This window comes from Hyaena hyaena, unplaced genomic scaffold (assembly GCF_003009895.1).
Source record: "Hyaena hyaena isolate Hyena2069 unplaced genomic scaffold, ASM300989v1 scaffold_328, whole genome shotgun sequence".
Lineage (NCBI taxonomy): Eukaryota > Metazoa > Chordata > Mammalia > Carnivora > Hyaenidae > Hyaena > Hyaena hyaena.
Genome location: NW_024080958.1, coordinates 1,750,969 through 1,762,202, shown reverse-complemented (window position 1 = coordinate 1,762,202; position 11,234 = coordinate 1,750,969). Strand labels below are relative to the sequence as shown.

The 11,234-nt window shown below is 41.6% G+C and overlaps 1 protein-coding gene across 1 annotated transcript in view; it reads left to right on the top strand.

Moving 5' to 3' along the window:
* Positions 1-5,900: 5,900 nt before the first annotated feature.
* Positions 5,901-11,234, top strand: part of CLNK (cytokine dependent hematopoietic cell linker) — a 172,825-nt gene continuing 167,491 nt past the window's right edge. Inside the window, 2 exon segments of the mRNA XM_039248980.1 lie at positions 5,901-5,977; positions 6,318-6,408. Of these exon segments, the coding sequence (XP_039104911.1) occupies positions 5,901-5,977; positions 6,318-6,408 (168 nt within the window).

The following is an 11,234-nucleotide window of genomic DNA, read 5'->3' as shown; positions in this document are numbered from 1 at the left end:
AGTGAGAGGTTAAAAGCCCTGTCTCCACTTAAAAGGCAAAGGTCTGACTCCATTTTTGGCATTAGGCATGGCCTCCTTCCTCTCTTTTCTGAGTCCTGCCTTGTTCCACTGCTTCTCCTACTGATGGCTCATCCTACGTGCTAAGAGAAACCTATCAAAGATTCCCCGTGATGTTCGTGCTATTTTCTTTTTTCTTAATCCAATTCTCACTTCAAGACCTAAATCCAACCAATGTGAGGACAGATGGCATGGGGCCCTTTGCCCTGCCAATTTAGCAACCCTGGCAATGGTTCAGCCCCTGCGTGGAGAGGGAGTGATTTTGCCTGCATGGTTTAAAAATACCACAGTATTTTAACCTCAGGCAAAAGTATTTGGAAAACAACCCATTGCAGATTTCCATGTGTGTGGATGATGTCACACTCCTCACCAGATTTGTCTAAACAAGGCTCTGCTCAAGATAAATGGCTAATTGTGACTGCCATTTAAATGTAGAATTAGGAGACATAGCCTTGCTAGTCTTTAAAGAGATTTACCTGAGAGGCTGGAACATGTGCCATTGTCTTCATTCTTCTCCTGACTCACCTTGGGAGTCAGTTAGACTCCCTCCACTTTCTCATTTGAAAATGAGAGGCGTGGTCTACAATCAATTCCATTCATCCAATTGCTGGGTGACACAGACACAGTGGGTTCTTGGTGTTGTAAAGGATTCCAAGATGAGAAACAACTATAACCCCTCTCAAGGAATTTATGATTTAGTAAGACATATGAAGCTCAACCCCCAAAGCTCATCACTTCCTCAACAACTTCTTATGGGGTTACCTCCACTCAGAAATCCCTGCCTTCCAAAGCTACATCTAGCTGGGTCCTTTTCTTCACTCAGGCCTTGGCTCAAATGTCACCTCTGCAGAAACTCAACCTCACACTGCCTTATATGAAGAAACACCCTACCCCATATATCCCAGGCCACTCTTTGTCCTGCTAGCTTGTATCATTCCTTCATTGTGCTGCACTTTCTCTTACATATCCTTTTCTCACTGGCATTTCACCAGGCCCAATAGCCGCTGCCATTTCTTGTTCCCATGACCTTGGCAGGACAGACACACTCGCACTGTGGAGCCCTCATGACTCCAAAGCTGGGAGACAGTGGGGACAAATGACTCTATCACCAGTGTGGTGAGAATTTGGTGATGCTGAGGCTCTGCTTTTTCAGGTGGGTAACAGTAACAATGATGCCAATATGGAGGCATAATTGTGATAATTAAATTATGCATTTATGCAAAGTGCCTAGAACAATGAGGTCTTACTTAATGTTAGCCTCGTGAGGTTCTTCCAGTAAAAAGTAGTGTGAACTAAGCACTGAATTCGTATCTAATGGATATTTATTTAATAAACCACCTAGCATTTCTATGAATGCAGAGATTTAAGAGAAAGGCTCTTTCTGTATTTACTTTTCATTTCCATGCTGTAATTTCCAAAGAAGTTAGGCACAAATACAACAAAACTCAGCCGAAAATATATCCAAAGTTCAGAAACCTTGTTATGTTCACAATGGCACTTCACCTCTGGCCTGTGAACTCCTACACTGAGCCCTGGGTCTACCTACATTAGGGTTTGCCTTCCTGTAGGATGTATTAGGAAGCCAGGGACTTCTGAAGGTCATTTCCGGAGAGAATGAACTTATATGAGAACAATCCCACCTGCTATAGTTCCCCAGACACCAGATGAGCTTGAATATCAACTGTGTTTATATGTTGGGTTTTCCCTAGGGAGCTACTTCTCTGCAGTCATGAAAATTGCCCAGCTGAGGACATAGACCCAGTTGACATGGAGCGCATTTGAAACTCAGCACAGAGCTCAACTCATGCTCAGATCAAGATTTCCCTTTCCAGAGTGCTAGTGAGGTGTGTGAGAGAGATCACAGCTAATTGAGAGAAACTCATAATATGTTTCCTGGAGGAGATAGGATGTAGGATGAAAGGCAATTAGTGTAAGGTGAGCCCCTTTCAGGGGCCCAAAGGCAAACTGCCCAAGGCCCTGACATAAACAGGTGCAAAACTATGAGAAAAAAAAAAACATACAGAAATGATAGTGCCAATTAACCCAGGTTCTCACACAGAAGCTCTCGTATAATTTATAAAAAAACTACATGGATTTTGATTCATTACAGGAGACAGTACCCTCAACTAGAAATTTATAAAACAAACACACCTATCATGATGGTGTTGAACAGTCTTTCTTGTGTTTGGGGGCATATGTGTGTGCATATACACCTTGTTTGTCGATATTAGGCCTTGACACCATCCTGAGACCAGCTGTGGGACAGGAGCCTGAACTTGGCAGTCACCACACACCAAAAGGAGGGAAACAAACACCAAACACCAGGATGTTTAGGATGCTTACCCAGGACCAGCAATTTTCTTTTAAGCACCTGAAGTTATCTTGTTCAAAAAATTGCAAAAGAAAACCAATGAGAGAGCAAGAACAGCAGGAAAGTGGTTAGGCCAGGCATTATGATTTTTCGTTTTTGTTTTTGCTTTTTTGGCCTCTCCAACACACTGTCTCAGCTCTAGAGAAAAGCAATTGAGAATTAAGCCTGTTTTTGTGTAGAATGTTTATTCACAAGAAGCCAGTTTCTCTGGGGAAAAGTGAGTAATGGGTACTCCATGGGATCTCTCTACATGGTTTTGGCAATTGCTTGTGAGTCTATAATTATTCCAAAATAAGAATTTTTTAAATAAGTGATTTTTAAAATATAGATACAAATTTCAGTTTCTCCATATGTGCATTAAATTCATAGAAGTTGAAAAAATATTTGGTGACCTGTTTGAATGGGTTCCAGATTGTTGACATGTGGTTATACCTTCTCTTCTACCTATATTTATGAGATAAATTTATCATTCCATGCACTGAAACTGCCATGAGGTTAAGAATATCATGCTCCTTTTCTTTTAAGGGTGAGAAATGAGGGAATCAGTTAAGTTAGACAACTTGCTGAAAGTAATTCAATTAGTGGAGCCAGGAGGGATTTGAACAAAGCCAGAGTAACTCCAAAGCCTGACAGTCTTGCAGGTCTGCCTCCCAGAAGGGCCTCCAAGAACCAGTAAAAGCTTTCTTTCCCTCCATCCCAGGACCCATGGTCCTACTTGAATATAATTAGGTCTTAAAAGTCCTGCTTTCTGGTTTTTTGTGGGGTTTCTTTTTTGTTTTTGTTTTTGTTTGGTTTTGTTTTCCTGTAATTCTTCCACACAATATACCTAAGGTCTTCATATCCTGAGTGGACTAGCCAGAGAGTAAATTCTCAACAAACTCACTGTGTCAAGCATTGACAGAAATGTCCCATTCAGACCCGCAGGGAACTCAGCACATACCCATCCTTTTTTCATAGTCGTGCTGGGTCACTTACCCAACCATCAGGTAGTATTTCTGGTGGCTTCATATTATGCTGTAGTGGCACTGTAAGAGGGCCCCAGGGAAAACCAAGGGACTGATATTAATTAGATGCCAGGCATAGTACAAGACACTTTGTAGGAGGTAAGTAATGCAATCCTCACAGTAAATATTATCATCCCCAATTTACATATGAGACAGATGGTCAAGTCTTTTGCCCAAATCCAGGTAGACTTTCAGTGATATATCGCACAAATTTTGATCTGGCCATTAAAACCCAAACTCCTCTAGATTTTCCCAATACCCTTTAGCATGCCTCAAGGTTCATGGACCCCATAAACTATGCAGGTGGGATATGAAGTGCGGTGGGCAAGAGATAAGAGCCCATGAAGCAATTAACACAAAATAAATTATCACCCAAATCAAAGATGACTGTGAGGGAGTCCTCCAACTGAGGAATGTAGGATGGATAGCAAGAAAAAGGAAGACATGATGGGAGCCTGTGGGTGGCTGGCTCAGACTCAGAGAGCACAGCGGGTCTCTCTAGCTGCTTCTGTGCCACACTCTCCCTGTTGAGTCTGCTCTTAGTCACCTTTGCTTTTTTAAGTTCCACCAGTGAGCCACAGATGCTGACCTTTCCACCTAGGCATTTAGACAAACTATGGCTTTGACCATGAATGTTCTCCTTGATCTTTGCTCCCTCCTTCTCCTTTCCTTCCTGCTCCTTTATTTCCTTCTTTCCATTCTTCTTCCCTTCTTTTCTTTTTCTCCTTCCTTCTTTCCATCCCTTTCTCTCCCACCCCACTTTCCCCTCTTTAGGTCTAGCAAATTCTAGCTCACCATTAAAGACCTTGCTATTACCCCATCGTAAGGGGAGTCTTCCCTAAGTCCCCAGAGTAAGCCACCTACACTAATAACCACATTCTTACTATACCAAACTATCTTCAATTCTCCTTTGGTAAAAAGCAGGGACCTTTCATATGATCAAGATTTAAGTTTTTGTTGCAGTCCAACTACTAACTAGATTCCAACATGGGCATTAGGGTTTTTTTTCCCAAAGAAGGGTACAGTAACTACCTTCCCTGTATCTACCCCCTGGATGATCTTATCCCACATTTATTCTGGAGTTGGTCTTGTGATTTACTTTGGCTAATGGGACCATGGCAAACAGAATGCAAGCAGATACTCGGAAAAGACTGGAGCCTGAGACTTTCCCACTCTGCTGCACCTTAAGCCCTGAGGCTACCATGTAAATGAGCCTGACCTAGTCTTTTGGATGGTGAGAAGCCAGGTGGAGAAGTAAGGCACCTGGCTGACTTCCTGCCATGAATATAAGGAGCCCATGTCCTCCAGCTGCCTGTCAGCCAACCAGCAGAGACCAGATGATCGGATCCTGCTGTGAGTTGAGTTGTGCCCCCCCACAGCCAAATTCATATGTTAAAATCCTAACCTCTAGTACCTCAGAATGTGACCTGACTTGAAGACAGGGTCTTCAAAAGGTAGTCAAGTTAAAATGAGGTCATTAGAGTGGGCTCTACTCCTATGTGACTGGTGTCCTTATAAGAAGAGGAAATATGGACACAGGCATGGGAAGAATGCCATGTGAAGGTGAAGATCCCCATCTACAAGCCAAAACAGAGGCCTGGAATAGGCTCTATCTTCAGAGCCTCGAAGGAACCAATCCTGTGGACACCTTGATTCAGACTTCTGGCCTCCAGAACGGAGAAGCAGACAATGCATTTGTCTTGCTTTAACCACCAACTGGGTAGAGCTTTGCTATGGCAGCCCCAGGAAACCAATACAAGCCCAGAGCAATGAACCAATCAAGTGAGCCACACAGTAGTGAGATAAATAAGATGGCTACTGTTTTAAGTCCCTAGTACATCAAAAGCTAATTGATAAAGTGGGTAAAGGTCTTGGATTCCCCTAGGCTTCAGTTCTCACAATTACAACATGAGTTTGTTTAAATGCGTTTTCCTCACATGATTATCAGTAAGATTTAGGAAGATAATGCTTGCAAATTGGTCAGCACAGTTCTTGGCACATAATTAACATTTAATGAGTGCTTACTTTAGTGTTACCTTGAGGGTATATGTTAAGTCAACTCCAGATTTATCTACCCAAGAAAAGATAAACTTCTACCTGTGAATTTATTTTAAATGATATTAGGATTTATTGTGGGATTCAACCTCAATTACTATAAAACTAGAGGGTAAAGTGGCACATGCTGGATTGCAGCAGGCATTCGCCAGGACTTACTGCCAGCTTAAATGAACCGGAAGCAAGGCAGAGAGAAATTAAATATGCTGAGCACCTAATATGTGCCCCAAATCTTGCTACATGTCTTTATTTATATTATTTTGTTCATTTCTTGGAAAGCTCTAAAATATAAATATTACTATCCCTGAATCACAGGCATGGAAGCTAGTTGACAAACTGCAACTTGTCTGAGACCACACAATTAATGATTAATACAACCGGAAGAAGAGCCAGGCATTTGTCATGCCAGACCCATGTTCTCACCACAGCACCTGAGGGATCTGGTCCACATGTCTTACGTGGTCTCAGGAAGCCACTGCAACATCAGGTCGTAAGTTAATCAGTGTTCAGCGTGCATGTGAATCAAGAGTGGCAAAACCTACCTTTCATGCTTGAGTGTTGCTCCACAATCTGTGAGTTTGTTCTTGTAGCTGTGAAGGGCTGCTTAGGGACTCTGTGTATCTCTAAGGACATCCTTTGGGGTTGAGAGACTTTCACATACTGCACTTAGACCTAAGAGGAAGTCCTACCCACACACAGGTCCCACCACCCTAGTCTGTGGCTGCATTTCACAGGAAACACAACCTCAAACGGACCTAGGAGGGGCTTTCTGCTGAAGGACACTGCTTTGCGTTGAGAGTAGTGCACTGCACTGCCTTACGGATTACCAGCTGTCAGACTTCTCTGCAATGTCGCCAAGGGGGTCCCTCGCAGGAGACCAGCATCTCAGCACAGGACCTTGAGCACGGCCACACTCTTCAGGTAAACTAAGTAGGCCAGCTCCATCTAAGTGGGCATCTCACTGGCATAAATGATCATTAGGAAAGAGCTGACACCATGCCAAAAAAAAAAAAGGGTTTTATAACATTAAATGCTGGGCCTTCTAAAAAGCATCGAGCGGCATAAAGAAAGCCAGCTCCCTTAACTCAGTTTTTAAAGATCTCTTCATTCTGCTGGAAGAAAGAATCAAGATACCTACCCATTAAAAATTAAAAGGCTAGATGTTTTCAGTCTTCTCATCCTGGAGCTTGGACCCCCTGACTGTTTGCTCCTAAAATCCAAAGGCCAGGCCGGTTGCTGCCTTTCTTGGTTGACCTTCATTAGGACAACCCCCTAGAAAGGCAGCCTCAAGTCAAAGTAGGTCACTGAAAGTAGAAGTTAACTCTTGGAGCCCCTGTGGAGATATATATATATATATATGTATATATATATATATATTTTTTAATGTTTTAAATTGAAATAGTTTTCTTTCTGGTTTGGTGTGACTTTGGAATCACGCCAATCATCCTTCTGCACTCACAGGGATGAGGACCCCAAGAGTAAGGGTGAAGGTGGGGACAGTGTTCCCCCTCTAAGGTGCGGGGCGGGGAAGGGGCATCTCTGTTGGGTTTTTCTTGAAGAGAACAAACAAAACATAAACGAGTGACACAGAAAAGAGAGTTAAGTGTCATCAAAGTCTGTCTGCTTTACAGACACGTAAAGACACAAGATACAGTCATGGCTAAAATTTATCAATACTGATTTTTTTATTGTGTGCCAATGTTACTTACCTGAGTACACTCTTTGTTTCTCTTATATCATAGCCCCTCAGTGCTGTTTCTCCCTTGAACTCCCAGAGGCCCCTCAAACCACAGGGAATGGTTATTTCAAAAGCCAGGAAGACCTTGGTAGTAAGGCCAATTGGAGGTCTGCCGGAGAAATGACAAAATTTCAGAAAGCCTCTGAGAAACTAAAGATAAAATATGCCCCAGAGAAACAGGAAAGGTGACTGGCGTTTACAGCTGTCTCTCTTGAAAGCCAGTCTGTGTGCATTAACTCACCTGATCCTCACACCTCACTTTGAGTTAGGTAGTATTATCTCTGGTTTATAGGAGAACTCGAGTGGTCCAAGTGAGTGTTCAAGGTTGTCCAGCCACTGATGTCCTAACAGAATTCAGAGGTACCCTGATTGCACCTGAGCTGACCAAGAGGAATAGTTTTTCTTGGCAGCTTCCTAGAGTTCATCTTGCAGCCATTCCTGGAGCAGTGTTAGACACTGGCCATCTAAAGGCGATATTTCTCCTTTTTCTCTCCAAGGAATCCTCTCAGATGACTCCATAATCAAGACCATTCTAAAACCAAAGATTATTCTTTTCTGTACCATCTGGCCAGCATTGGTCTTCACATCAGGAGACCCTATTTCTAGCTCACTTTGCCTTGAGTCAGGTGCTGTCCTGGAAAGACTGTGGGATTTAACGTCTGACAAGTTAGTCCAGATCCAAACTCTGCCACTTGGACCAGACATGCTACTTTATCTCCTTCAATCCTCAATTCCTGCATCTTTATAATGGAGCAGCATCACATAGCACTTGCACTGAGAACTTCTTAGCCTCAATAATATAATATTTACATTAAATGAAATATGGTACATATATAACACTTGGTAGGCACTAAGTAAATGATGGTTCACTTGTCATTACTTTCTTCACCCCAAATCAATGCTGGCCTTATTCCTAAAACATGCCCATAACCACCATGAAATTTTTAATACAGATACATTTATGAATATTTCATTTTAACAAACTCATTAGAGAATAGTAATATACCACAGTTTCATTGCCTGTGCAGGCAGCCTTCACTAAGTAGAGAGAGTGACTTCAGGTCATTTAAAAGATGCCACAGAGGCTAAGGAGAGTTTATGGGGGTGTATAGCATGGTGAAAGAGAAAGAGAAGGAACTTTGAAGTCAGTCTAAACCGTAATGAACGTGGTGTGCAACTTCTGTGTCTTGGGGTAAGTGGCTTACCCTCTCTGAGCTTCAGTTTGATGTTGATGCATTGTAATTTGAAACTGGGTAAAATAATACACTTTGTGTGTTGCTGTGAATGTGAGAGCAGATGTACATGCAGCGTCTGACACAGAAATGATATTTGGGCAATGGACAAATGGCAGCTAGGTAGTTTCATTGCCAAGGTCACACGGTCAGTAGCAGAGCTAGATGGAAGTATCTTTTTCTGAACACCATTACATAAAGTAGTTGTGTTCAGGTGTTGACTATACTTCAATAATAATTTTTAAAAAGCTGTTACATGCACCATTGCAGACAACTGCCAAGGTCCACCAAGACCTGAGTTCTGGAGAATTCCTCCAGGCTATGTCTACCCTTTCTTGTATGAGAAAGAAACAATGCTCAAAGGGGTTACATCATTAAACAGAGATAACTATTCAAATCTAAGTTAGATTTATTTTTACAGATTGAAACAAAATCTCCAGTGATATTGTGAAGTGAATTATCAATAAGTCTGAGAAAGATCCAGTTAAATAAGTTCAATATCAGTAACTTAAGAAAGAAAAATTACCATGAAAAACAAACAGTGGAAAAAAAGTCATTATGGGAATATCCTTTGTGGGTTTTGTTTCATTTGTTACTTTTGTGGACAGAATATATTGGAAATCATCATCATGGTTCACTCTTTATTTTTAGTGGGTATATTTATTCTTACTCTGTCCAAGAGGATGCTTAGGTTCAGAGAAATTCCCTACATTGTCCATTTTACACAGTGAATAAGAGGGAAAGTCAGAAATGGGACCCAGGTCTTCCTGAGTCCACAAGCAATAGCAAAACAAGTGTATAAGTTTGGTTATTTTATTTCATTAGTGATGCTAATTGAAAGATTCTTTCCAGACACCTAAGCATTAGAAATGAAAGTCCGCGGTACACAGCTATTTGCTTTATAAACTAAGAGGAGCCAAAAGATCTGGACACAACATGGAAATTCAATATCCATGTTTGAAGGCATAGCTTTCCATGGTGGTGGGTTCTCTGTTGAATTTAGTGTGAGATAAATATGAGGGGTGGCTAATAGCCCAGGCCCAACCTCTGAGAGTCTCTGTGGACCCAGATTTAGTTATCAGCTTTGCAGATTTCATCCAGGGTATCCAAAGTTGATGGGACTCAGGGATGTTGTTTCGAGCATTCTGGCATTGTACATTTATCTTCTGTAACTCCGCTCAAGTGTTAAAAGTGTACATCGGTTATATGTTCCTTTCCAGTAATCAAATCTATGCAAGAAACCAAATTACTGCCAGAAGGTAGCCTTCTGAAAACAAAGTCAGAGCTAGGTGATCACAGTCGTTCAGTTCACCAAGGTACGGATGGTCTGATATCTTGATAGACACCCAGGAGGCAGTCTGCCCCATGACTACCTATGGATGTTCATAGATCAGGTTCCCCTTACTTCTGGGCATGGCTGGGGATATCCTGACCAGCTCTACTTGTCTGGATATCCCCTGTAAGAACACTTCCCTAGCCCAAACTCCTACTTCTGTTCTCAAACTCTTTTTACTACACACTCCACCCACTCCTTGAGAAATAAATAGCCTGTGTTTGGATTCAGACTGTTACTTCCTAGAAGAATGATTTGGGGCATTATTTAACCTCTCAGGACCTCTAGTTATCCTTTATAAAATGGAATTGCAATACCCATCTTCTGGATTTGTGGGGAGAAATGATATGCAGTATATAAAAAGTATGCATTATAGTGGGCAGCAATTATTAAGTGCCAAGTAAAGAACAGTGGCTATAAAAGAATTTTTAGCACAGTTATCATGAGTTTATTTTATATACAGGCAAGCTTTCATTAGATTCTTTGGATATTTTTTTGTTTTGCTTTATTGTGTATTGACTGGGGCACCTAGGTGGTCAGTCAGTTAAGCCTCCCATTTCAGCTCAGGTCATGATTTTGTGGTTCATGAGTTGGAGCCCTGCGTTGGGCTCTGTGCTGACAGCTTAGGGCCTGGAGCCTACATTTGATTCTGTGTCTCCCTCTCTCTGACCCTTGACTGCTTGCTCTCTCTGTCTGTCTGTCTGTCTCTCTCTCTCAAGAATAAATAAACATTAAAAAAAAGAGTTTTGACCTAAAGAAATCCTCTTTTAAGGTGACTTCTCCAGGAAGCTAATCTCATCATTTTCTGATTATTTTAATCGTTCATCTGTCAAAGTCTCGATAGCATCTTACAACTCCCCAAGTGTACTGATCCTCTGAAAGTATTAAGACTTAATGAAAAATGATAAAAATTTCTTTAGAACACTTTCCTTGCCAATTTCAAATCCTCACCGTCCTTCATGGTACTGACGCTTAGAAATTGTTCAACAGTTGCCTGTTGAACAATATTGCATAGCTACTTATAGTTGACAAGATACTTTCACTTCCACCATCCCACTTGGTCTTCAAACCCATTCTATAGCAGGCAGTGTTTATATCCCCTTTTATTCGGGCTGGAGAAACTGAGACTCAAGTTGCATGACATGCTGTACAGTTCAGCACACCTGGGCTTAGGGATTTGCTTCCAATCTTGCCAAGTGAGCGATCCTGAATAAAAGAAAAGTCAAAGAAAGAGTTAATTATATGGAGGAAGCTCAATTCAGGAGTTAAGTTCTAAATGCTCTTGAAATTACAAAGAAAGCAATGACCTCATCTGAATCCACACTGTGCATTTGTTCAGTAGACAGATTTGGCTCAAGAGAAGTCTTGCTGAACAAAATGACAGTATTGCTCAATATTGAAAAATCTGGGTCATTTGGATTGTTGCTGTACAGTGGAATCTAAA